The following is a 27,027-nucleotide window of genomic DNA, read 5'->3' as shown; positions in this document are numbered from 1 at the left end:
ACACAACAGAGAGTTCCTGGTGGAGCAGGAGAAAAGCAGGGTGCAGAACTCAAATTCCAGTAAAAAGACCAGACTCAATGGACTGACTAAGACTGGAGGGACCTCAGAGCACATGGCTCCTGGAATCTCTGTTACCCCAAAACTAAAACCATTCCAGAAGGCAACTCTTGAGACAAAGATTAGACTAGCGTAGAAGACATAAAATGATACTGGTGAGGTGTGTGCTTCTTAGCTTATATAGGCACATGAAAATAAGTGGGCAGCTCCTGTCCGGAGGTGAGATGAGAAGCAAGAGGGGGACAAGAGCTTGTTGAATGGACACGGGAGATACAGAGTGGAGAGGAGGAGTGTGCTGTCACGTTATAGGCAGAGCAACTAGGGTCACGTAACAGTGTGTGTATAAATTTTATATGAGAAACTGACTTGAATCTTAAACTTTTACTTAAAGCACAATTAAAAAATTAAAAAAAAAAGAGTATTTCTCATTTGGGAACTGGGATAATGCAACAGGGTGAAATAACTTCTGTCCTGACGCTTTGTTGGCTTTGGTCTCAGCAGCAGGCATAGGTTATCTGTAGCTTTTAGATGAAGAGAGGAAAGTGGGTAGGATATTGGAAAGTGGGTGTTTGTTCAGATCAATTTGGGGCAAGAGTAGTAAATGGAGAGTGAAATTCAGCACCACCTGATTTTTTTTTGTCAAATCCAGGGTGGCGTGTTTGTATTTTGGGGGCCTCTTTTTTTTTTTCTGAGCAGGCCTTTTCATCCATTTCATTCTTAGACCTGACTTTTGGAGAGGTCCAGATAAATACAATTTGGACACTGTTGTCTTAAACATTGTGATATCTTCATATTAAGATTAAATAACTGTGCATCTGAGGAAACTGCCATTTCAGTTTTCTGAAACCTCTGTTTCAATTTGTATTTCTTGTTATTGTGGACAAAGCAATTGTTTGGGATTTCAAAGGTATAAGGGTTTTAGGTATAGGTATGTCATATGTCAGGACAACTGTTTCTGTAGTGTAGCTGTTTTTGTCCTTTTGATGGGATATGTATTTGAGGGATTGAGAAGCTTCTTAGAAGCGAATACGGGAAAAAAAATAGGTCTGAAGAAAAAATCTAAATAGGATGTTTGTTACTCAGTCTCTAGAGCTGGGATTCTTAACCTGGAGTTCTTGGACCAGTGTGTATCCTGATTCAGTGTGAACCATCTGAAGATACTGCAGAATTATTTTATTGTTGTATATTATTTTGGATAGAGGGTCCATAAACCAAAGGAAGCCAAATCCTTTGCTGTCCAGTTGATTCCGACTCATAGCGACTGTAAAGGACAGAGTAGAACTGCCCCATAAGGTTTCCAAGGAGTGGCTGGTGGGTTCGAACTGCTCACCTTTTGGTTAGCAACCGAGCTCTTAACCAGTGAGCTGGCAGGGTTCCAGAGAGTCCATAATGTTTAGAAAATTCTTAAAGATGACTGTGATCTGAAAAAGATATTTCACATAAACTTTTCTGCTTTAACATGGATGACAAAGACCATGGAAGGATGATGATATAGACTGGGAAATTTCACTTCCTCCCTGAAAAGTTAGAAAGGGCTGTCCTAGATATCCATCCCAGGCCAAAGGCTTAGTTGGCCAGTCTCCTTTCAAGGTGATGAGGCCCAGTAGAAGTGCCTTTGTCACAAAAAAGAAAGAGGAAACTAAAATGCTAAGTGAGATTAAATAATGCATTAACAACAGAGCTAAGGACTGGAGCTCGGATGAATTTGTCTTTCATTCAACCACAGTTTATTGAGTATATATTACAGCACACACTGTTTTGGGTGCTATTCACGAACCTGAAAAAGGTATAATAAAAATGCTTTGAATCAAGCACATCAAGTATTTTTCTTTTTTATTTATTTAAAGGCTTTCTTTTAGGCGGGAACATCCATGCTGTTCCTTCTCTGGATATTGTCTTGAGTTTTTTACACTTTTTATTGAGGAATTCTGTTTTTAAATATTTTTAGTTCTTTACTGTTAATTTGAAAATGATAGAAATTGACCAGATAATGACTGTAACACAGAACATAGAACTTCTTGGTTCTCAGATCACTAGGCATAGTAGCAATGGTTATAATTCTGTTATATTACTCCTCTGGATTAGTAAAACAATTTGATATTTAAATGCTGAGGAAAAAGGACAATCCACTTAAGTGTTTGGCATAAGTTTCATCTTCCATGCATGGTGCCTGTCAGTGAAGGTTAAGATTTTAAGGAAAATATCTTATTGTTTTTCTTAGCAGTAAATTCGAAAGTGAGATATCTTATTACAAATATAAATGGTTTGAGAGAGAAAAGGCTTTCATTTATATAGTACTTGTGAATTTTGAATATGCGTAAACATTGGTTATTACACTTCATAATGTTTGGCTGTTTATTGAAGGAGAGATAATTTCTGACCGTAGGATCATGGAAGAGTTTGTGTATGTGGTATTCGTGCTGTCCCTTGAAGGGAGAATAGGGATTATAATGGGAAGGAACCATTCTAGTACTTCCTCTAAGCTAGTTGTGTGACTTTGGAAAAAGAAAAATCACTAAACCTTACTGAACTTTTGTGTTCATAAATGAAGAAATTGGATTAGATAAGGGCCTAGGACCCTAAGGCCTGAATATAAGCGTATAATTTGGTATTGGGAGAATATTCCAGGCACAAGAAATGCCTTAAATTGTTATTTGGAGGTAAGCATGCAGGCATCTCTAGGGAATTAGAATGTGGCATGCTTATTTTGAGTCTTTTAAAATTTTATTTGTTGTGGCTTTGACTACTTATTCTTAGTTGCAGTAGGTCTCCAATTTTTCTCTGAGTGGGAAATACCAGAAAAGCATCTAGTCAAGCCAACTTGCAAATGAGTTAAGATTAAGAAAAGGAAAAAAATTAGGATGTGGATGAAGTTAGCCATTGCAGTAAAATATTTGTATCGCTACCCAGGCAAGTGCAAATTTTATTTGCCCACAGAGATAGTGGTAATAGATTAAAATGTAGATGAATGGTTTGCATTAGTGATTATCATTTATATGTTTTTTAGTTGGTGAATATATTCTGCATCCCTTTTCCAGGTAGCTTGTATTGAAAATAAGGGGAGACATTTGAAAGAAAATGAGTGATTGAGGGTTGAAGATGACGAGGAATGATACTATTAGCTAGACAGTCTTGAAAACGGTTTATTTGCCATTTTGTTTTCAAATGATTTCTTTTTGAACTATTTATCCAGTAGTAGCTAAAAAAAAAACTAGGTAACGTTCTTTAAAAATTAAGCTGTTTAAAATCTGTTTCTAGTTTGGTAAAGCTCTTTCATAAAGATCCCCTTTTGTCACCGACTTCTCTACTTTTTTCTCATGTGATGCAAGTTTCCACCCCTTTAACACTAAAGGGGTCCACCACTGTACTCATTCCTGTAGCTGCACTGGAGAGCTGTATTGATGTCCTGGGCTCAAGGGCCTGTGCACTAGTATTATGTGTCAGGAGGACAAAGGGATGGCGCCAACCATCCTGCTCTCTGCGCCAGTAACTAGAATTAATTACAAACCAATCGAATCCGTTGCAGCCAATTGGTAAACTAATTGGTAATTTTAGCTGTACATCTATCTGTAGTTATCTGAATGCCTATAACATTACTTTCAGAGACACTTTTGTTCTGTTTCATCCTGCTTGACAAAATGGCCTTCATAGCTTTAGGGAGAAAGATGTGCATCAGTGACTGTGAGGCTGCTCCAGCTGCTTGTCTTGTTTGTATTCCCTTGTTCATAAAACAGGACTCAGATTACAGCTGCGTGGTACCACTCTGATCATTTCTGATAACGTCGAGCTACACATTCCTGAAAATAGGTTGTTTAAGCCATCAAAAGTACTTTCTCGGAGCCAACTAGTATCAGAAATACAGCTGCTTATATTCTTGTCCTTTAGAAAGTTTTCCCCCAGCAAAAAGGGAAATCAGTAGAAAACTTCTGAAGTAAATTATTCTGAATTAAATCTTTCTGTGCCCTAATGTAGGTGATTTAAGTTGAATGAATTTAATTAAAGAATTTGAATTGTATTAGTAGAATTGAGAGAAGGAAACCAACTAAATTTTTAAATTTTTTCTTTTCCTGATTGCAGAAGACTTTTATTACCAATGATTTGGCACCGAGGATTACCTTTGAAGGGAAATAAACAATACTTCTTTGTTCAGAAGAGGCTTTTAAAGTAGAATATAACTTTTGTGACTGATGTAAGGCTGGTACTGTATTTCACTGGTGAATAATTTGGCATACATTTATTATTAGTCTTGGGTCTGATTTCCAAAGTGTATCTATAACTTTTAAAACACTTATAAGTGAAAAATGTTTTTGAGGTCTTTGACAATGATACTGAAAAGTCAACTAAAATTTAGTTATGGAAAAGCAATGTATTTATAATGCAAACAATCATTTTTATAGCTGGTTGGCATTTTCTGGGATCATTGGAAAGTAGCCTTTCTAGTAAGATGAGACTGGTGTGAGTGACTTTCTTCTAGTGAATACACTTTTCAGTTCTTTGCCTTATTCAGTAGATTACAACTTTGGCCGATGTGCTGATACTTAAACTCACAGTCACACTTGAGGTCAGTTTCCTCTTTCTGAGCAGTGGACTAGATCTCCGTGGATTCTTTTACACTCTTTTCTTACTCAAAATTTTCGTTGCTATTTAGATACCCAGCTAATCAGTGCCAAGAAAATAATCTTTGCCAGATGTGTGGAATGTAGTGTCACAGTAATGTAATTTTGAATTATCTAAAGAAGAAAATCAGAGTGTAATAATGGTAATTATGATAAATGTGTACTCTGGGGCACAGATGATATATTCATCCTTGTTAAGCTGATTTGAAAATGATTTCCTGTCAAATTACAGTCAATTTAAAATTTATTTTATCTTTGGAAGCTTAGTGTCAGTGGAAATGTGGCATTTGATAACAGAAGGCAAGCAACCCATTATTGAAAACTGGTTTTAAATCATGCAGAGTTGCTGTTCATATGTTTAGCTTTGTATCAGCTGCATAAGAAATGTTGGTAAAATCTTAAGCATTTGTTTTCCAAATATGTATTTTTTTAAACTGATGATAATTTCACATAAATGTTAGTAGTATTGAAGATGGAGTATTTAGAAGGGACTAAACCCATTGCCATCGAGTTGATTCTGACTCATAGTGACTCTATAGGACGGGGTAGAACTGCCCCATAGAGTTTCCAAGGAGCGCCTGGCGTATTTGAATTGCCGACCTTTTGGTTAGTAGCCGTAGCACTTAACCACTGCACCACCACTAAGCAGCATTATTATTGATGTTTGACTTTGCATTGCAGATTAATTTCAGTTTTCAAGTAAATGTTAAAAATGTTGAGAAAAACACTAAGGAGAAGCATACTGTAGGCAGTAGATTTATTAGTAATCTTTAAATTTCTATCATCCTTTTTTTATTACTGCCAGTATTGGCAGTCTTGGAGATGTGACTTAGCAGAAAGGACAGCGGGCCAGGTGTCAGTGGGCTTGTGTTCATTGCCATCATGAAAATAAAAAGGCGTCACTAAACCTCAGTATTCTCATCTTTAAGATGAAGTGGCTTGTACTGAAAACTTACATTGCTGAAAGTAAATAAAGAAGACCTAAATAAATGGAAGGACATGTCATACTCATGGGTTGAAAGACTTAGTGTTGTTAATATTGCTTCCCAAACTGATGTACATATTCAGTGCAACCCCTTTGCCTTTTTTTTTTTTTTTTTTAAATAGAATGGAAAAGCTGATCCTCAGATTTACAGGGAAATGAAAGGGGTCCTGAATAGCTAAAATGATCTTGAAAAGAACAAGGTTTGGAGGGTTCACACTTGTCAATACTTACTACACAGCTACAGTTACCAAGACAATGTTGTACTTTCGTAAGGATGGACATATAGACCATTTCATAAGGATAGACATATAGTCCAATGGCATAGAATTAAGAGTCCAGAATTAAAACTATACACCTGTGGCCAGTTTATTTTTGACAAGGGTATTAAGACCATTCAGTGGGGAAAAATTAGTCTTTTTAACAGGTTGTGTTGAGGTAGCTGGATATCCACATGCAAAAGAATGAAATTGACCCTTATACTACGTACAAATATTAACTAAAGATGGATCAACGGACCTAAATGTAAGAGCTAAAACCTTAAAACTCAGAAGAAAACATAGCGGTAAATCTTCATGGCCTTGGATTTGGTGATGGAGTTTTAGATATGACACCAAACTCTTGAGCAACAGAAGACAACATAGATAAATTGAACTTTATCAAAATTAAAAACTTTTGTGAATCAAAGGACTTTGTCAACAAAGAGATAACCTACAGAATGGGAGAAAATATTTGGGAACCATATAACTGATAAAAGGTTTAATAATCAGAATATATAAAGAACTCTTACAACTCAGCAATAAAAAGGCAATCCAATTAAAAAAGGGCAAAGGACTTGAACAGACATTTTTCTAAAGAAGGTATACAAATAGACAACAAGCACATAAAAAGGTGCTCCAATTATTAGTCACCAGAGCCATGCAAATCAAAAGCACATCATCTTCAAAGATGATATTATACTTGTATTGATGCAGTGTAAGGTCATATTTACTTTTTTCAGTTGAAGCAGCAAACTATTTACCCAACCTGAGTTTAGTGTCAACTAAAATTCATAAGTCTTTTTTATCTGTGCCCTGTGCTGTTCAGATCAACTTTCCCCCGGTCCTGTAATTATACAGTTAGTTTTTTGGATTATCTTTTTAAATTTATCTGTTTAAATCTCATCTTTTTTGATTTGTCTAATTACCAAAGACAGCCTAGAGCAGTGCTGGCCAATGTACTTTTTTTTTTTTTAAAAAAAAAAAAAAGATTGATTTTATTTTATTTTTTTTAGAACAGTTTAGGTGTACAGGGAAATTGAGCAGAAAGTACAGAGTTCCCACATTTCCCACCCCATCCCCCAGTATTCCTATTATTAACATGTTGCATTAGTGTGGTCCATTTATTACAGTTGATGAACTGATATTATTGTTAATTGCCATCCAGTGGATTCCAGCTCATGGTGACCCCATGCGTGCAGAGTAGAACTGCTCCATAGGGATTTCAAGCCCTGTCCTTTTGGAAGAGATCATCAGGCCTGCCTTCTGGGACACCTCTGAGTGGGTTTAACCACCAAGCTTTCGACTAGTAGTCAAGTACTTAACTGTGCCACCCAGGGACTCTGAGTTGATATTAATATATTAACTAAAGTTCATAGTTGGCATTAAGGCTCACTCTGTATTGTACAGTTCTGTGGATATTGACAAATGTCATGTATCCACTATAATAGTATCATACAAAAATAGTTTCACTGCCCTAAAAATCCCCCGTGCTAGCCTATTCATCTTTTCTTTCCTCCCTCCTCTTTTCCCCCAAGCCCTTGGCAACCACTGACATGTTTACTGTCTCTATAGTTTTGCCTTTTCCAGAATGTCATATAGTTGGAATCATAAAATATGTATTCTTTTCAGACTGGCTTCTTCCACATAGCAATATGCATTTAAATTTCCGCTTTGTCTTTTTGTGGCTTGATAGTTCGTTCTTTTTATCACTGAATAGTAATCCATTGTATAGATGCACCAGAGTTCGTTTATTCATTTACCTGTTAAAGGACATTTTGGTTGCTTCTGATTTTTGGTATTTATAAATAAAGCTGCTGTAATCATTCATGTGTAAGTTTTTGTGTGGACATACATTTTCAGCTCATTTGAATTGACTGCTTTGTAAGAAACTGCCAGACTGTCGTTCAAAATGGTTGTACCATTTTGATTCCCACCAGCAATGAACGATAGTTTCTGTTGTTCCACATCCTTGTCAGCATTTGTTGGTGTCAGTGTTTTGGATTTTAGCCACTCTAATAAGTGTATAGTGGTATCTCATTGTTGTTCTAATTGGTGGTGCAAACCACTAATGTGCTCTGCTGCTAACCAAAAGGTGTGAGGTTCGAGTCCATTCAAATATACCTGAGAAGAAAGACCTAGCAATCTACCTTTGAAAAAATCAGCCGTTGAAAACCCTATGAAGCACAGCTCTGCTCTGACACATATGAAGTTACCATGAGTTGAACTCCACTAAGCAACTGGTTGTTGTTTTTAATAACATAGGATGTTCACCATCTTTTCATATGTTTATTTGCCATCTGTGTATATTCTTTAGTGAAGTGTCTATTCAGATCTGTTGGCCGTTTTTCTTTTGGGTGGTTTGTTTTCTTATTGTTGACTTTTAAGAATTCTTTGTTTATTTTGGATACAAGTTCTTTATCAGAGATGTATTTTGTAAATATTTTCTCCCAGTCTATGGCTTATCTTTTCATTCTCATCATGGTGTCTTTCGAAGAGCCAGAAGTTTTTAATTTTTTTTTTTTGCATTATTGTACTTTCCATGAAGGTTTACAGAACAGACTAGCTTCTCATTAAACAATTAGTGCACATATTGTTTTGTGACATTGGTTACCAGCCCCATGACATGTCAACACTCTCCCTTCTCAACCTTGGATTCCCAATCACCAGCTTTCCTGTCCCCTCCTGCCTTCTAGTCCTTGCTTCCGGGCTGGTGTGCCCCTTTAGTTTCATTTTGTTTTATGGGTCAGTCTGATCTTTGGCTGAAGGGTGAACCTCAGGAATAACTTCAGTATTGAGTTAAAAGGGTGTCCAGGGGCCGTACTCTTGGGGTTTCTCCAGTCTCTGTCAGGCCAGTAAGTCTGGTCTTTTTTTGTGAGTTAGAATTTCGTTCTACATTTTTCTCCAGCTGTGTCTGGGACCTTCTATTGTGATCCCTGTCAGAGCAGTCAGTAGTGGTAGTCAGTCACTATCTAGTTTTACTGGATTCATTTTGGTGAAGACTGTGGTAGTTGTGGTCCATTAGTCTTTTGGACTAATCTTTCCCTTGTGTCTTTGGTTTTGTTAATTTTCACTTGCTCCTGAAAGGGTGAGACCAGTGATTGTCTTAGATGGCCGTTCACAGGCTTTTAATACCCCAGATGCTACTCAACAAAGTAGAATGTAGAACATTTTCTTTATAAACTATATTATCTCAGTTGAGCTAGATGTTCCCCGAGGTCATGGTCTCCACAGCCCTCAGCCCAGCAATTCAGTCCCTTAGGGAGTTTGGATGTGTCTATGGAGCTTCCATGACCTTGCCTTGTACCAGTTGTGCTGGCTTCCCCAGTATTTGTATACTGTTTTACCTTTCACCAAAGTTACCACTTACCTATTGTCTGTTGAGTGTTTTTCCATTCTTGCCCCTCCCCTCCCTCATAACCATCAAAGATTGTTTCTTTTTGTGTGTAAACCTTTTCATGAGTTTTTATAATAGTGATCTCATTCAATATTTGTCATTCTGTGATTGACTTATTTCACTCAGCATAATGTTCTCCAGATTCATCCATGTTACAAGATGCTTCGCAGATTCATCATTGTTCTTTATTGTTGCATAGTACTCCATTGTGTGTATCATAGGTTGTTTATCCATTCATCTGTTGATGGGCACCTATCCGTTCATCTCTTTTTGCTTTTGTGAACAATGCTGCAGTGAGTATGGGTATGCATGTCTATTTATGTGACGGCTCTCATTCTCTAGGATATATTCCTAAGAGTGGAATTGCTGGATCATATGGTATTTCTAAAAAAAAAAAAAAAAAAAATTTTTTTTTTTTTTTTTAAGGAAGTGCCATATCATTTTCCAGAACGGCTGTACCATTTTATATTCCCACCAGCAGTGCATGAAAGTTTGAATTTTCCCGCAGCCTCCCCAGCATTTGTTATTTTCTTGATTTGTGCCAGTAATGCTGGATCGAGATGGTATCTCACTGTAGTTTTTATTTGCATTTCTCTAATGACTAGTGAATGTGAACATTTCCTCATGTGTCTGTTAGCCGCTCGAATGTCTTTGGTGAAGTGTCTGTTTGTTTCCTTTGCTCGTTTTTTTATTGAGTTATTTATCTTTTTGTTGTAGAAGTGCTGGATTTTCTTGTAGATTTTAGAGATTAGAACTTTGTTGGATTTGTAATAGCCAGAATTTTTTTTCCCAGTCTGTAGGTTCTCTTTTTAATTTTTTGGTGAAATCTTTTGATGAGAATAAGTGTTGAATTTTTAGAAGATCCCAGTTATGTAGCTTATCTTCTGGAGTTTGTATGTTGTTAGTTATGGTTTGTATCCTGTTAATGCTGTGTATTACGGCCTCTAGCATTGATCCTGTCTTTTCTTCTATGATCTTTATAGTTTTTGGTTTTATATTTAGGTGTTTGATCCATTTTGAGTTAGTTTTTGTATATGCTGTGAGGTATGGGTCCTGTTTCATTTTTTTGCAGATGGACATCCAGTTTTGCCAGTACCATTTGTTAAAAAGATTATCTTTTCCCCATATGATGGATTTTGGGCCCTTGTTGAAGATCAGATGACAGTAGGTAGATGGATTTAAAGCTGAGTTCTCAGTTCCATTCCATTCCACTGGTCAACGTATCTGTCGTACCAGTACCAACCAGGCTGTTTCGACTACTGTAGCTGTATAGTAGGTTCTGACGTCAGGTAGTGTGAGTCCTCCTGCTTTATTCTTTTTCTTCAGTAGTGCTTTACTTATCCGGGGCCTCGTATAAAGTTAATGATAAGTTTTTCCATCTCTTTAAAGAATGCTATTGGTATTTGGATCAGGCTTGCGTCGTATTTGTAGATTGCTTTGGGTAGAATTGATATTTTCACAATGTTGAGTCTTCCTATCCATGAGCATGGTATGTTTTTCCATTTATGTAGATCTCTTTTGGTTTCTTGCAGTAGTGTTTTGTAGTTTTCTTTGTATAGGTTTTTTGCATCCCTGGTTAGATTTATTCTGAAGTACTTTATTTTTTTAGGGGCTAATATAAATGGTATTGCTTCCCTGATTTCTTTTTTGCAGTTCTTTTTAGTGATGTAGAGGAATCCAACTGATTTTAATATGTTTATCTTGTATCCTGCTACTCTGCTGAATCTTTCTATTAATTTCAGTGGTTTTCTCGTGGAGTCTTTTGGGTTTTTCTATGTATAGTACCTTATCATTCGCAAATGGGGGCAGTTTAACTTCTTCATTACTAATTTGGATGCCCTTTCTTTTTCTTGCCTTACTGCGCTAGCTAGGACTTCCAGCACAATGTTAAATAGGAATGGTGATAAAGGGCATCCTTGTCTTGTTCCTGTTCTCAGGGGAAATGTTTTCAGCCTCTCTTCTTTATGATAATGTTGGCTGTTGGTTTTGTGTAGATGCTCTTTATTATTTTAAGGAATTTCCCTTCTATACTTATTTTATTGACAGTTTTTATCAGGAATAGGGTTGGACTTTGTCAAATGCCTTTTCTGTGTTGATTGAGATGATCATGTGATACTTTATTTATGTGGTGGATTACGTTCATTGATTTTCTAATGTCAAACCATCCTTGCATACCTGGTATGAATCCCACTTGATCGTGGTGTATTATCTTTTTGATACGATGCTGAATTCTGTTGGCTAGAATTTTGTTGAGAAGTTTTGCATCTGTATTCATGAGAGATATTGGTCTGTAATTTTCTTTTTTTGTGGTGTCTTTGGCTGGTTTTGGTATTAGGTTATGCTGACTTCATAGAATGAATTTGGAAGTATCCCTTTCTTTCCTGTGTTCTGAAATAGTTTGAGTAGTACTGGTGTAAGCTCTTTTCTGAATGTCTAGTAGAATTCTTCAGTGAAGCCATATGGGCCAGGGCTTTTTTTATTGGGAGTTTTTTTTTTTTTTTTTTTATTACTTCTTCAGTCTCTCCTCTTGTTATGTGTCTGTTCAGATTTTCAACTTCAGTTTGTGTTAGTTTGGGTAGATAGTGTGTTTCTAGAAATTTGCCTATTTCCTCTAGGTTTTCAAAACTTTGTTAGAGTATAGGTTTTCATAGTACTCTGTTACAGTCCTTTTTATTTCAGTTGGGTCTGTTGTAATGTTGCCCATTTTGTTTCTTATTTGGGTTACTTGCGTCCTTTTCTGTTTTTCTTTCATCAGTTTGGCCAGTGGTTTGTTGATTTTGTTGATCCTTTCAAAGAACCAACCTTTGGTTTTGTTGATTGTTTCCATTGTTTTTCTACTTCATTTATTTCTGCTCTAATCTTTATTATTTCCTTTCTTCTGGTGGCTGCGGGCTTCTTTTAATATCCTCTTTCTATTTGTTCAAGTTGTGTAGCTACTCTTGATTTTGTACCTTCTCTTTTGGTGTGTGCATCTATTGCTATAAATGGACCTCTGAGCACTGCTTTTGCTGTTTCACAAAAGCTTTATGCTGTGTTTTCATGCTAGGAATGATTTGATTCCATCTTTGATTTATTCTGTTACCCAGTGGTTTTTAAGCAAGGTGTTACTCAGTTTCCACGTACTGATTTTTTTTCCCTTGCTCTTCTTCTTGTTAATTTCTATTTTGATGGCTTTGTGATCAGAGAAGATACTTTGTATTATCTCAGTGTTTTGGATTTTGTTGACAGTTGCTTTGTAGCCTAAGATGTGGTCTATTCTGAAAATGTTCCACCTGCATCAAAAAAGAATGTGTACTTTGCAGCTGTTGCATGTTTTATATATGTCTGTGAGGTCAGGTTGACTGATTGTGGCCTTTAGAACTTCTGTATCTTTGTTGAGTTTCTTTCTAGATGTTTTGTTCTTTACCGAGAGTGGTGTGTTGAAATCTCCTACTATTATTGTGGAACTGTCAGTTTCTCTTTTCAGTGCTGTTAGAGTTCGTTTTATGTATTTTGGAGCCCTGTCATTGAGTGTGTAGATATTTATTTTGGTTGTGTCTTCATGATGCGATTGTCCCTTTAATCAGGATTTAACGCCCTTCTTTTTCTTTTATGGTGGATTTTATTTTAAAGTCTGTTTTATCTGAGGGTAGTATTGCCACTCCTGCTCTTTTTTGGTAGCTGTTTGCTTGGTATATTTTTTTCCATCCTTTGATTTTTAATAAATTTGTGACTTTGTTTCTAAGGTGTGTCTCCTGTAGACAGCATATTGGTGTATCCTGTTTTTTTTTTTGAAATCCATTCCGTATCTCTCCGTCCCTGTATGGTTGCATTTAGGCCATTTACGTTCAGTGTAATTATTGATATGTGTGAGTTTGTTGCTGACATTTTGTAGTTCTTCTTCTTCTTCTTTTTTTTTTTTTTTGTCATGCTGATGTTTTCTGTGTTCTTCTTACTCTCCTGTGCTGAATTGCTTTTTTTTTGTTGTTGTGGATTTTTTTCCATTTCTTTTTTTTTGGTAGATTTTATGTTTATTGAGCCTTTATGTTCTTCTTCATTTCAATGAGTCAGTTTGTTAACTTTCTTTGTGATTACCTTTAAATTTACCCTTCCTAAATTTGAACCAGGCTTTTATCATTTGATATTGCCTTGCGTTCCTCTCCATTTGAAAGTTCTATATCTACACTGTTTATTCCCTCTTCTATTGTTCTGACGTTGTTGTCATTTACGGATTAACCTCTCTGATTCACTGTTGTAAATCTTTTTAATTTTGATTAGTCCTTGAGAGTTCATTACTTAGGTTGGTACCTGGCTGATGCAGTCTTGTGTCCTGGGTTCAGACTGTCATCTGATGTTGTTTGTTCTCAAACCAAATGACTCCCTTTAATACTTCTTGTAAATTTGGTTTGGTTTTTACATAGTCCCTTAATTTTTGTTTATGTGAAAGTGTACTGATTTCACCATTGTATTTGAGCGAGAATTTTGCAGTATATATTCTTGGTTGGCAATTTTTTTCTTTAAAGGTTTCATATATGTCATCCCATTGCCTTCTTCCCTGCATAGTTTCTGCTGAGTAGTCAGCTTAGTCTTATGGTTTCCCATCTGTATGTGACTTTTCATTTTTCTCAAGCTGGCCTCAGAATTCTTTGTCCTGGGTTTTAGCGAGTGTGGTTATGATATGCCTTGGTGGTTTTCTTTTGGGGTCAATTCGCTATGGGGTTTGAGCTTCTTGACTGGTCAACTTTTCATCTTTCACGATTTTAAGGAAGTTTACTGTGAGCAATTTTTCAATGATCCTCTCTGTGTTTTCCGTTTTCTCCCCATTCTGGAACTCCGATCACTCACAAATTTTTTATTTTGATTCTGTGCCCTGTCATTCTTAGTGTTTCTTCATTTTTATTTCTTTTCTCTCATTTTTCCTCAAAGTGGTATCCATGTATTTGTCTTCAATTTTGCTGATCCTATCTTTCATTGTTTCAGACTTCCTCAGACTGTCTGTGATACTGTCCAATTTTGAAACCTTGTTGTTCATCTTTTGGATTTCTAGGTGTGGTTTTTGTATGATTTCTAGTTGTGAGTTTATTTTGACATTTTGTTCCTGTATTATTTTCCTGAATTCTTCCATTGTTTTGTCTGTGTTTTCCATGATTTTGCTGTCTTTTCCATAATTTTGTCTATTTTCCTTATTTTTGTCAGCCTTTTCCTTCAACTCTTAGATAGTTCTGAATATTAAATATTTGAATTCCATATCACGTAGGTCAAGTGCCTTTTCTTCTGCTGGAAAGTCATCTCGTGTTTTATTTTGGATGCTGTCTTATTTATCTAGTGCTGCCATAACAGAAATACCACACGTGGATGGCTTTAACAAGAGAAATTTATTCTCTCACAAGTCTAATAGGTTACAAGTCTAAATTTAGGGTGTCAGCTCCAGGGAAAGGCTTTCTCTCTTTGTTGGCTCTGGAGGAAGGTCCTTGTCCTCAATCTTCCCCTGGTCGAGGAGCTTCTCAGGTGCAGGGACCCTGGGTCCAGAGTATGCAGTCTGTTCCTGGTGCAGCTTTATTGGTGGTATGAGGCACTCAGCTCTCTGCTAGCTTCCCTTTCCTTTTATCTCTTGAGAGGTAAAAGATGGTGTAGGCCACACCCCAGGGAAACTCCCTTTACATTGGATCAAGGATGCGACCTGGTAAGGGTGTTAACAATCCCAGCCTAATCCTCTTTAACATAAAATTACAATTACAAAATGGAGGGCAACCACAGAATACTGGGAATCATGGCCTAACCAAGTTGACACATTTTTTGGGGGACACAATTCAATTCATTACAGATGCCTATTGGAACCATCCTGTCCTGTTTTTTCATATATGTTTTGATATTGTCTGCTGTCTTTGGGGCATTTAGTAGTTATTTTCTTTGTTTATTGATTGTAGATTTGTTTGTTTCTTCCTGCTTTTTTTGTTTTATCTGGTTATGTCTGAGCAGGTGGGCTGGGTGTTCTTTGTTGTGTGTTTGTGTGTGGACACAAACTTCTTACCCCTTGTCCAATGGGCACGGCCAGTTGCTCAGCTGTGGTGCAACAGGGCAGGTCCAGTGGAAGGGGAGGGGCTGGGATGGGTTGTTTGTGGCACGTACTGGGGCTGACAGGGCGGGGCCAGGGTTGATGCCAGGCAGGCTCTGGTAGACCGTGCCTGTGCTTTCTGGGGGCGCAGTGTTCAGTGCATGGTGCGCATAGGCAGGAGGGAGGAGGAAGGTTTTGATATGTGGAGCCAAGTGTGTGTAGGAAAGAAGAGAAAGAGGAGAGAGAAACAGGAGACAAAAAAATGGTGAGGGAGCCTGCTGTTGGAGTGGTGCAGACCCGGGGAAGTCGTGTGCCAGTGGCTTTCTAGCTAGTTGGTGAGGCACAGCTAGATGGGCGGGAGAAAAGAAAGGAAGGAAGGGAAAGAGAAGAAACTAGATTAAAAGCAAACACAGCTGTGTGGTTGGGAGAAAGGAATGGAAGGAATGTAGAGAGAGACAAGAAACTGAGAAAAGAAAGAAAAAGATGCCAGGTGGTTGGGAGGAAGGAAAGGAAGTGAGGTAGAGAGAGATAAGAAACTGAGAAAAAAAAAAAAAAGAGGAAAGAGGGAAAGAAAGAAAGATGCTCCAAGGGAGTGCACCAGAAGTGGGTACCCAACTGAGCGGTGCTGCGCAGCCTATCAGAATGGAGTAGAGATGGTACACAGCTTCAGGTGTTCAGGAGAAGGGTGAGTAAAGACGGTAGAGTCAAGAAACCGAGAAAAAAAGAAGAAAAAGAAAAAAATGCCCCAAGGGAGCCCACCAGAAGCAAGTCCCCAGCTGAGTGACATTGCACAGCCTGTCAAGCAAGAGTGGAGATGGCACATGTTGCCAGGTGTTCAGGAGAAGGGTGAGGAAGGAAGGTAGAGAGAGCCAAGAAACCGAGACAAAAATAAGAAAGTAAAGAAAGAAGAAAAAAATGCCCCAAGGGAGCCCACCGGAAGTGGGTCCCCAGCCAAGTGTTACCGCATAGCCTGTGAAGCAGGAGCAGAGATGACATATATCGCCAGGTGTTCAGGAGAAGGGTAAGGAAGGAAGGTAGAGGGAGACAAGAAATCAAGTAATGAAGAGAAAAAGGGAGAAAAAAATGCCCCTAGGGAGTCCACTGCTATGGTGGCATGGATCAGGGAGGTGGCTCCCCACTCACTTGGCACTGCACAGCCCGTCTAGAAGAAGCACAGGTGGCACACGTTGCCAGATGTTCAGGGTAAAAGAAGGGAAAGATGGTAGAGAAAGACAAGAAATTGAGAAAAGAAAAAAAAAAAAATTCCCAAGGAGTCCACTGGCTTTGGTGGCATGGACTGGGGAAGTGGCTCCCAAGTTACTAGGTACTTGCACAGCCCATCTAGATGGGGTGGACATGGCACACAGGGCCAGGTATTTAGTAGACAGGGACAGAAGGAAAATAAACACAAGAAACTGAGAAATGAAGAAAAACAGAAAAGAAGAAAAAGATAAATGAAATTAAATAATTAAAAAAAAAACGCTCCAGGGATCCCAAGAGCATGGCGGAGCAGGCCTGGGAAGTGGCTCCCAAGCCAAGCAGCACAGCTTATCTAGAATGTGTAGAGATGGCATATAGCGCCAGGTTTTCAGGAGACAGGAAAAGAAGGAACGTAGAGAGAGACAAGAAATCAAAAAATGAAAAACAAAAAGGAAAAAACAAAGAGAAAAAAGAAAAAAGTACCCCTAGGGATCCCACTGGCATGGCAGTGTGGATTGGGGAAGCGATTCCCCAGCCAAGCTGCACTTCACAGCCTGTCAAGAAGAAGCAAAGATGGCACATGGAGCCAGGTGTTTGAGAGAAAGGAAGGGAAAAAGGTGAGAGAGAAAGAGAAGAAGCAACAATAGCATTAAAAAAATGGCACTGCAGGAGCTTGCTGGTGTGGGTGGGGTGAATCCACGTAGCACAGACAGTGCCTCCCTGGCCAAGCGACCGCTGTCCACCAGGAAGCTGCGGAGGCCAAGCAGGGGGAAGAAGGGTGGGGAGGTGGGAAAGCATGTATCACTGGTTACAAGGTTCTCTGTCTTCTGCTGGGGACTCCATGAAGCTGCCTTCCCGTACTCCCTGTCCACCAATCTGGGTGGCTGAGGAGTCCAAGATGGCGAATCCAGGCCATGTTAGCTGATAGGGGACTTCCATTCCATATCTATCCTTGCTCTCTGTTCTCTGTCAGTTTCTTATTCCATTTGGTGCTTGGTTGAGTTCTTTATCTCTTCTTTTGACACTTCCCTAACCCATTGCTGTCAAGTCAGTTCCAACTCATAGTGACCCTATAGGACAGAGTAGATCTGCACCCATAGGGTTTCCAGGGAGCACCTAGGGGATTCAAGCCGTTAGGGTTCTAGAATTGATGTTTTTCTCTGTTTTACTCAGTTTTTCAGGTCTTTGCTCTGGAGGGACAGCATGGTGTTTCTGTCTATAGTGCCATGTTGTCTCTGTCTCCAGAAATTTTTAATTTTAATGAAGTCCAATTTATCAATTTTTTCTTTTATAGATTGTACTTTTGTTGTTGTATCTGAGGAGTCATGGCCAAATCCAAGATCACCTAGATTTTTTCTAAAAGTTGTATAGTTTTGCATTTTACATTTAGATCTATGATCCATTTTGAATTATTTTTCGTGAAAGGTGGAGGATCTGTCTCTAGGTTCGTTTTTTTTGCTTGTGGGTGTCCAGTTGTTCAATTTGTTGAAAAGACAGTCTTCATTGAGTTGTTTGCTTCTTTGTCAAGGATTAGTTGACTATATTTGTATAGACCTGTTTCTGGGCTTTCTGTTCTATTCCATTGATCTTTTTGTTCTTTCAGCAATACCACACTCTCTTGATTACTTTTATATATGTCTTGATGTTGGGTGTTATCAGTCCTTGTAAATTGCTGATGGGAATGTAAAATGGAGCAGCCTCTGTAGAAAACAGTTCGCTGATTCATAAAAAAGTGAAGCATAGAAATACCATACAGCACAGCAGTTCTAATCCCAGGTATATACCCACTAGAAATGAAAATACGTTCACACAAAAACTTATGTATGAATGTTCATAGCAGCATTATTCATAACAACTGAAACTGGAAACAAACCAAATGTTTATCAATTTATGAATAACCAAAAACCAAACCCGTTGCTGTTGAGTCAGTTCTGACTCATAGCGACCCTATAGGACAGAGTAGAACTGCTCCATAGAATTTCTAAGGAGTGCCTGGTAGATTCGAACTGCAGACCTTTTGGTTAGCAGTTGTAGCTCTTAACCACTACACCACCAGGGTTTCCATAACTTATGAATAAAATAGATGGAACAAAATTTGGCATATTTATGCAATTATTCAGCCATTAAAAGGAATGAAGCACTGATACCTGGTACTTTCCTGTTGAAGTGGCTCAGGTTAAAAAGCAGAACAAAACACACACCTACAAATGGATAATAGCAAATGTAGGTGAGAATGTGGTGCAAGAGGAACTTGTATAAAACTGCTGGTAGGAATGGCAGCCACCCTGGAAAACAATTTGGCATTATGCACTATAGTTGAATGTATGCTTACCCTATGACTCAGCAGTTCTACTTAACAGAGATGGCTACATATGTTCAGAGGACAAGTACGTGATTATTCATAACAGCATAATTTGTTATGTCAAAAAATGGAAATCACCCAAATGTCTGCCATCAAGAGGTTAAGGAAATAAATATCGGTGTATACGTACGATGGAATACTGTTTATTAATGACAGTGACTGAATTACAAGTTTACTCACTTTGTGATATGGATGAATCTATTTAACAAAACTATGAAAGAAGCCACAAAATAATGTGTACTATATAAGTTTATTTACATAAAGTTGAGAAATGGACAAAATTAAATGATTAGAAGTCAAGTAGTGGCTACCTTGAAGGAAGGATGAGGTAGTAATTGGGAGGGGTGCCTGAGGAGCTGGAAGGGACTGGCATTGTTGTATTTTTCGTCTTAGGTGGTGGTTTCATAGGACTTCACTTTGCAGTAATTTATTTGTACATATATGTTTTGTGTACTTTCTATATTAGATGTCACAATAAAAAAAGTTAAAATGATGACCTTTTGAGGACATCTTGAGAAGAAATATCAGTACCATCTCTGGGTCTTTAGACTTTCAACTGCAGTAATTTTTTATTATCTTATTAAACAGTGAGGATAAAAAAAAAAATAGATCAGTAGATTGTGCAGCTTTCTCCACGAGAATATAATGTAAAAATTATGAATTCGTAAGTCATTCACCTCTAATAGTTTCTTCTTGGCACTTTTAGCCTCAGAATAGAATTTAATATTTTTGTTTACTTTAAATTAGGAGGTGCTAATGATGCTGGATAACTATGTAAGGGATTTCAAAGCATTGATTGACTGGATTCAGCTTCAGGAAAAGCTAGAGAAGACAGATGCTCAAAGCAGGTAATGAATTTCTGGTCTTTGTAGCAGCCAGCTGGTTTTGGTAGCAGGCACTGAGACTGAACAATAAACTTGACCTTGTAACTTGAAATATAAAAATTGAATGTTGCATTTCTCATTCAGTTCAGTAACAAATATTTATTGGGCACCTCAGTAAGAGGAAACCCTGCTGGCGTAGTGTTAAGTGCTACTGCTGCTAACCAAAAGGTCGGCAGTGCGAATCCACCAGGCAGTCCTTGGAGACTCTATGGGGCAGTTCTACTCTGTCCTATAGGGTCGCTATGGGTCAGAATCAACTGGACGGCAGTGAGTTTGTTTTTTTTTTTTAGTTTTATCAGTGCAAGGTACTTTTATCCATTTAATTGCTGAATATAACACCTTTACTACTCTCATGGAATTTACAGTCTATGAAAGTGAGGTAAAATAGAACTTGTTGAACAAAAACCTGTTATGGGTGTTGAGAGAAGGACAGGGTCATAGCCTGCTTAGATGATCAGTTGGAAAGATTTCATAGTGGATGCAGGGGTAGTGTTTAAAGGATGGGGTGGATATTAACAAGTGATTGGCTTTTAGGACGGGAGTAGCATTAAATATACAGCTGTGGAAGTACAGGGCATATGTGAGATGATATAGGGAAAGATGATACTTCTTTTTAATACAGTATTCAGTGAGGAACATTGATGATTTTTTATTAGGCGGGTAATGAGAGATCTAAATTCCTTTTGAAAGCTTCATTTGGAATCAGCACGCAGCATCTGAGTGCTCTGTGCCTGTCAACTGATTGGTTGTGGGGCTAGTGAACAGAAGGAAGAGTAGAAGTGAAGTTACATTGCGTAGCTTGCCAACAGAGAGCAATGAAATCTGTACGCTACCACTTCTGTGGGGGATTAAGAGATGGAGGGAGACTTCCTATTTCCCTGTATAATCTTTATTTAACCCTCACCATTGTCTTTATGTCTTGATGCCTATTCAACAAACTTGTTTCTCAAGGAGATCAGACATAGGCAGCCCAAAATAGTACTATTGCCTTTAAAATTTTTTTTTTAACCTGGTGGTGTGGAGGCTTGTAATTTATAAGTAGTGTGTCTCAATGTTTTTATGACCTTTAGATCAGCAGAGTTATGCTGCTGTGCTGCAATGGGTAGAAAAACATGGACAACAGATCGTCTATGACCTTGACTGGTAACAAGGTAACTTTCTGTTAAGCAGCACTCTAGGGAAAATCATGACATGATTGTTTTCACCCACTAACAACCAAGAGAAAAGATGATCTTGTTTTCCTGTTTATTAATGAATCAATTATATGTTTTCATTTGGCAGACCAACTTCATTGGCATGGGAAGTAAAGAAGATGTCTCCAGGACGTCACGTGATTCCAAGTCCATCAACAGATCGAATAAGTGTAACATCAAATGCTCGAAGAAGTTTAAATTTTGGGTGAGATGAACTCAAAAAAGCCTACTAAGTCTTATATTACAATTAAATATTCTTTGCTGGTAATGTACTTGTGATAGTATAAAACTGATATTCCACTATAAAAATACCCATGGAAACGTTTGAAATTGTCTGAAGAAAAAATTAAAAAAATGCGAGAGAGTAAAGTTTAACTTTGAGAAAATGTAATATATGCAAATATAGTTAGTAATCCAAAGATTAAAACCAATGAATGTATTTCTTGCCAAATGATTCATGACATGAACTGTCAATTTCTTTCACAACAAAGATCTAAGTATATATATCATACACTCTGTTATTTGGAATTGCTGACATAATTGCATTCACATACATATTTATTACAATTGATTATACAATACAAATAATTAACTTTGTCTATCAAAGCTTGGAGTAGTTAGTCCAGTAATTAATATAAAGGATTTGCAGTTTACGTTGAGGGCATAACCAAATCCGAGAACTTCTTTAAATTTTTAAATTATGTCTTAAAATTATGAATAATAACATATTGGAAAGGTCATAAAATATACTCATGGTAAAAAATAATTATATAACAACCCCTCACATAATAGTAATAGTAAAAATAAACTCCCTAGTCAAGAAATAGAATGTTGTCAGCACCCCTGAAGCCCTGTGTGTGTTCCTTCTCAATAATCTCCCGTGTGCCCACTAAGGTAACTGATAACTTTTTTGGTAACCATTCGCTTTTCTCTCTAGTTTTTACTGCCTGTGTATATATTCTTCAACAAGATGGTTTAGTTTTGCCTATTTTGAACTTTTTATGAACAAGATAATTCTTTATGTAAGCTTTTTTGTGTGATTTATTTCTCTCATTATTATATATAAAATTTGTTATATATGGCTGTATTTCATTTTCATTTCTGCATAGCATTTCAGTTTATGAATATTTATTCATTCAATTGTTGATATATTTTGAAGTGTTTCCAGTTTTTGGCTATTATGAACAGTGTTGCTATGAATATCCTTACGCATGCGTCTAGTACATACGCAAGAGTTTTTGTAGTGTATACAGTTAGGAAGGGGGAGGATTAGGTCATAGGGGTTGTGTCTGTTAGCTTTACTAAATAACGTCAAACTGTTTTCCTAAGGTTTGTACTAATTTGCCACTTCTACCAGTACAATATATGAGACTATTCATTATCCCACATCCTTGACAGTATTGTCAGATTATTTTTAACAGCTTTGTTGACATACAAGAAGTTGTATATATTTAAAGCATGCAGTGTGATAAGTTTTGACATAATATGCTCTCATGAAACCATCACCACAATCAAATTTGAACACATATATTACACCCAAGATTTTCTTATAACCCTTTGTAATACCTCCTCACTTCTCCACTCAAGATTCTTACACAACCAGCCCTCATGCTGTCACCGATTTGCTTTGTCACTGTACTTCAGTTTGCATTTCTAAGAATTTTATGTAAACGTGATCATAGAGTGTTTATTCTTTTTTTGTCTGGCTTCTTTCACTTAGTGTAATTATTTTGTGATTCATCCATGTTGTAATGTGCATTAATAGTTTCCTTCCTTTTCATTTCTGAGTAGTATTCCATTGTATGGATATACAGCAATTTGTTTATCAGTGGACATTTGGATTGTTTCCACATTTTGACTATTAAACAAATAAAGCTGCTTTGAACATTCATGTACAAGTCTTTGTATAAATATATTTTTTTATTTATCTTGGGCAAATACGTAGGAGTGGAATGGCTGGATCATATGGCAGGTGTATATTTAACTTTGTAAGAAACTGCCAAACTGTTTTCTAAAGTGGCTATTCTGTTTTAGGTTCCCACCAACAGTGTATGAGAGGTTTAGTTCCTTCACATCCTCAGCAAACTTGGAATGGCCATTCTTTTTCATTTTAGCCATTCTAATAGATTTGTGGAGTCCTTGAGTGGTTCAAACGGTTAACAGTTCAGCTGCTAACTGAAAGGTTGGAGGTTCAGGTCCACCCAGAGGTACCTCAGAAGAAAGGCCTGCTGATCTACTTCCAAAACACCAGCTATTGAAAACCCTTTGGAGCACAGTTCAACTCTTGACGCACATGGGATCACCATGAGTCCAAATCAATTCGACAGCAACTGGTTCTTGGAAGAAAGGCCTGGCAATTTACTTCCAAAAATTAGCCAATGAAAACCCTATAGATCAGTGATCCATATCAGCCAGTCATGGGGATGGTGCAGGAGTGGGCATTGTTTCATTCTGTTGTGTTTGGGGTTGCTGTGAGTTGGGAGCCTACACACTGGCAGCTAGCAACAGTAGATGTTTAGTGTTATCTCATTGTGGTTTTAATTTGCATTTCCCTACTGATGAATAATGTTGTGTACCTTTTCGTATGCTTCTTTCCTATCCATATATCTTCTTTGGTGTAGTATCTGTTCAAACTTTTTGCCCATTTTTTTAAAACTGGGCTGTTTGTTTTCTTATTGTTGAGTGTTGACAGTTCTTCATATGTTCTGGATACAAGGCATTTATCAGGTGTATGATTTGCAAATATTTCCTTTTAGTTTCTGGCTTATCTTTTCATTTTTTAAACATTGTCTTTCAAAGAGTGGGAGTTTTTTGTTTTTTTTTTTTAATTGTGTCTCAGGTGAAAGTTTACAGTGCAAATTAGTTTTGCATTCAAAATTTTATACACACATTGTCTCGTGACATTGATTGCAAGCACCACAATGTGCCACTGTCCTCCTTTCCACCCGGAGTTCCCCATGGCCATTTGTCCAGCTTTGTTGTCCTTCCTGCCTTCTCATCCATGTTTCTGGACAGGTGTTGCCTATTTGGTATCTATACTTAATTGAACTAAGAGTAAGAAGCACATTCTCGTGTGTGTTATTTTTTGTTTTATAGCCTGTCTGATCTTTAGTTGAAAGGCAGACTTCAGGAGTGGCTTCAGTTCTGAGTCAGCAAGGTGCCCAGGGGCCCTAGTCTGGGGGATTCCTCCAGTCTCTGTCAGACCAGTAAGTCTGGGCTTTTTTTGTGAATTTGGATTTTGTTCTACATTTTTCTCCTGCACTACTCTGGACCTTCTGTTGTGATCCCTGTCAGAATGGTCAGTGGTGGTAGCCAGGCACCATCTAGTTCTTCTGGGCTCAGGCTTGTGGAGGCTGTGGTTTGTATAGTCCATTAGTCCTTTGGATTAATATTTTCCTTGTGTCTTTGATTTTCTTCATTCTCCTTTGCTTCAAATGCGATGGGACCAATCGATGTATCTTAGATGGCAGCTTGCAAGCTTTTAAGACCCCAGATGCTACTCACCAAAGTAGGTTTTGGAACATTTTCTTTATGAACTCTGTTATGCCAGTTGACCTAGTTGTCCCCTGAGACTATGGTCCCTAGCCCTCAGCCCTGGTAAGTTGGTCCCTTAAGATGTTTGGATGTGCCTAGGAAGCTTCTGTGACTTTGCCTTAGTCAAGTTTTTCTGACTTCCCCTATATCGTGTGTTGCCTTTGCGTTCACCAAAGTTAACAACTGTCTACTATCTAGTGAGTGATTTTCCCTCCCCTCCCTTGTAACCATCAGATTGTTTTTATTCTGCATGTAGACGTTTTCTTGGGTTTTTAAAATAGTGGTCTCATACAATATTTGTGATTGACTTATTTCACTCAGCATAATGTCCTCCAGATTCATCTATGTTGTGAGATGTTTCACGTATTCATCATTGTTCTTTATTGTTGCATAGTATTCCATTGTATGTATGTACCATAATTTGTTTATCCATTCTCCTGTTGATGTGCACCTAGGTTGTTTCTGTCTTTTTGCTGTTGTGAATAATGCCGCAGTGAACATGGGTGTGCATATGTCTGTTCATGTGATAGCTGTTATATCTTGAGGATATATTCCTATAGTGGGATTGCTGGATTTTATGATGTTTCTATTTCTAGATTTTTAAGAAGATGCCATATAGTTTTCCATAGTGGTTGTACCTTTTTACACTGTCACCAGCAGTGCATAAGAGTTCCTATGTCCCCGCAACCTCTCCAACAGTTACTAGTTTTTGGTTTTTTGATTAGTGCCAGTAATGTGGTGAGATGGTATCTCATTGTAGTTTTGATTTGCATTTCTCTAATGGCTAATGATTGTCAGCATTTCCTCATGTGTCTGTTTGCTGCCTGAATGTCTTCTTTGGTAAAGTGGCTGTTTGTATCCTTCGCCCATTTTTAATTGCATTTTTTTTTGAGGTGTTGACGTATTTTATAGATTTTATAGATTAGACTCTTATTGGATACATTATAGCTAAAAAATTTTTTCCCTACCTGTAGGTTTTTTTTTTAGGTTCTCTTTCGGTGAAGTCTTTGGATGAGCATAAGTATTTAATTTTTAGGAGCTCCTAGTTACTTAGTTCATCTTCGGTGTTTGTGCATTGTTAGTTATTGTTCGTACCGTATTTATGCCACGTATTAGGGCACCTAGTGTTGTCCCTATTTTTTCTTCCATGATCTTTATTGTTTAAGGTTTCATGTTTAGGTTGTTGGAGCTTTATAAAGCCCCTTATGGACATCTCAGAGCCCTGGTGGTGCAGTAATTGTTTGGCTGTTTATTAAAAGGTTAGCAATTTGAATTCACCAGCCAGTCCTTGGAAACCCTATGGGGCAGTTCTCCTCCGTCCTATAGGGTCACTATGAGTTGAAATCTACTCACTGGCAGTGGGGGTGGGTTTTTACAGACATGTCATCCTGCAGCTTTTTCTTTTAAGTTTTTTGGTCAGCTTCTTGTTTGTTCCAAATGTTATTGCCACCCAGGCAGCTGCAGTGTTAAACAGTATTCACTAATTGTTTTTGACAAATGCCTCTGGGGAAATTTGTTTTTAAGAGAGAAGTTTGACTCTAATTCTTCAGAGTGAGTCTTAACATTTGATGTATAATAGATGGATCAGTAAGTACTTTGCTAGGTCAGTTCTCTTATCTCTCTGAAAACCTACTCTTTCTTAGATGCTTTTCTTATTTTCCTCTCATGTCACAGTTAATCACTTGTACCTCTTGTTAATGCCGAACCTTGTATATTAGTGTATTACTATTACATTTATAATATGTTGTGATTTTTTTAATGTTTATTTTTCCACTTATGCTATGACCTTCTTTGAGGCAAGATCTTTGTCATGTCTCTATATCCCAAGCAGTTAGCATTGTACCTGGGACTTGGTAAAAGCTCATTGAATGTTTATTCAGTAGAATCAGATTTCTGCTTTCAGATTTCTTTATGGAATTATTGGATAGTTTTGCCTTTGGTAGAGACTTAGTGAATTTCAGAACCATAAAATAATTGGGCCTCAGTGGAGTGGGGGAAGAATGCATAAGCAAACAAAGTATTGTATATTGAATCAACATTTTACAGGGACTTCATTTTGTTGGACTGTGATTCAGAGTATTGTATAGTATGTGGTTTATTTTAACACTGGAAGCATTTAGTGCATGTATGGTAAAAGTTCTTTTACTGATCTCCACCTAACCATGTTGTTGGGTTAACTGACACTCTTCGTTATCATTGTAAAACTGTTTATTACAGCTTGGGCTGTCTTTAATATATCTCCTCACTTCTCCTTTTGGTTGAGTTATGTCCTTACTCAGAATATGTTGTTTGTTATCAAACTTATTTATGCATATTGTCTTCATTTTAACTCATAATTTAAATATTAAATAAACCAGTGAAATGTAAGTGTGAAAAGTGCAAAAGGAACCATTGTTTCTATGAAAACTCAGATAAGTTTTTGGAAAGCTTTGATAAAGGTGAAATATTAAAATAAACCTTCTGTCAAATGAGGAATGAATAGGACAACTGTGAAAGATTGAGGATTGTTTC

General features: G+C 37.5%; 1 protein-coding gene across 14 annotated transcripts in view; it reads left to right on the top strand.

Moving 5' to 3' along the window:
- The window catches only part of SCAPER (S-phase cyclin A associated protein in the ER), a 492,396-nt gene that overhangs the window by 84,108 nt on the left and 381,261 nt on the right, over positions 1 to 27,027 (top strand). For 12 of the 14 annotated variants that reach the window (XM_023552952.2, XM_023552948.2, XM_023552950.2 and 9 more), the window contains 2 exons: positions 19,653 to 19,753; positions 21,071 to 21,187. In XM_023552952.2, coding sequence (XP_023408720.1) covers positions 19,653 to 19,753; positions 21,071 to 21,187 — 218 coding nt within the window. Of the gene's footprint in view, positions 1 to 19,652; positions 19,754 to 20,863; positions 20,941 to 21,070; positions 21,188 to 27,027 lie in introns of those variants that run through there. The other 2 variants (XM_023552956.2, XM_023552955.2) reach the window with 2 other exon arrangements.

Source organism: Loxodonta africana, chromosome 13 (genome assembly GCF_030014295.1).
Source record: "Loxodonta africana isolate mLoxAfr1 chromosome 13, mLoxAfr1.hap2, whole genome shotgun sequence".
NCBI lineage: Eukaryota > Metazoa > Chordata > Mammalia > Proboscidea > Elephantidae > Loxodonta > Loxodonta africana.
This window is presented reverse-complemented; position numbering and strand designations above follow the sequence as displayed.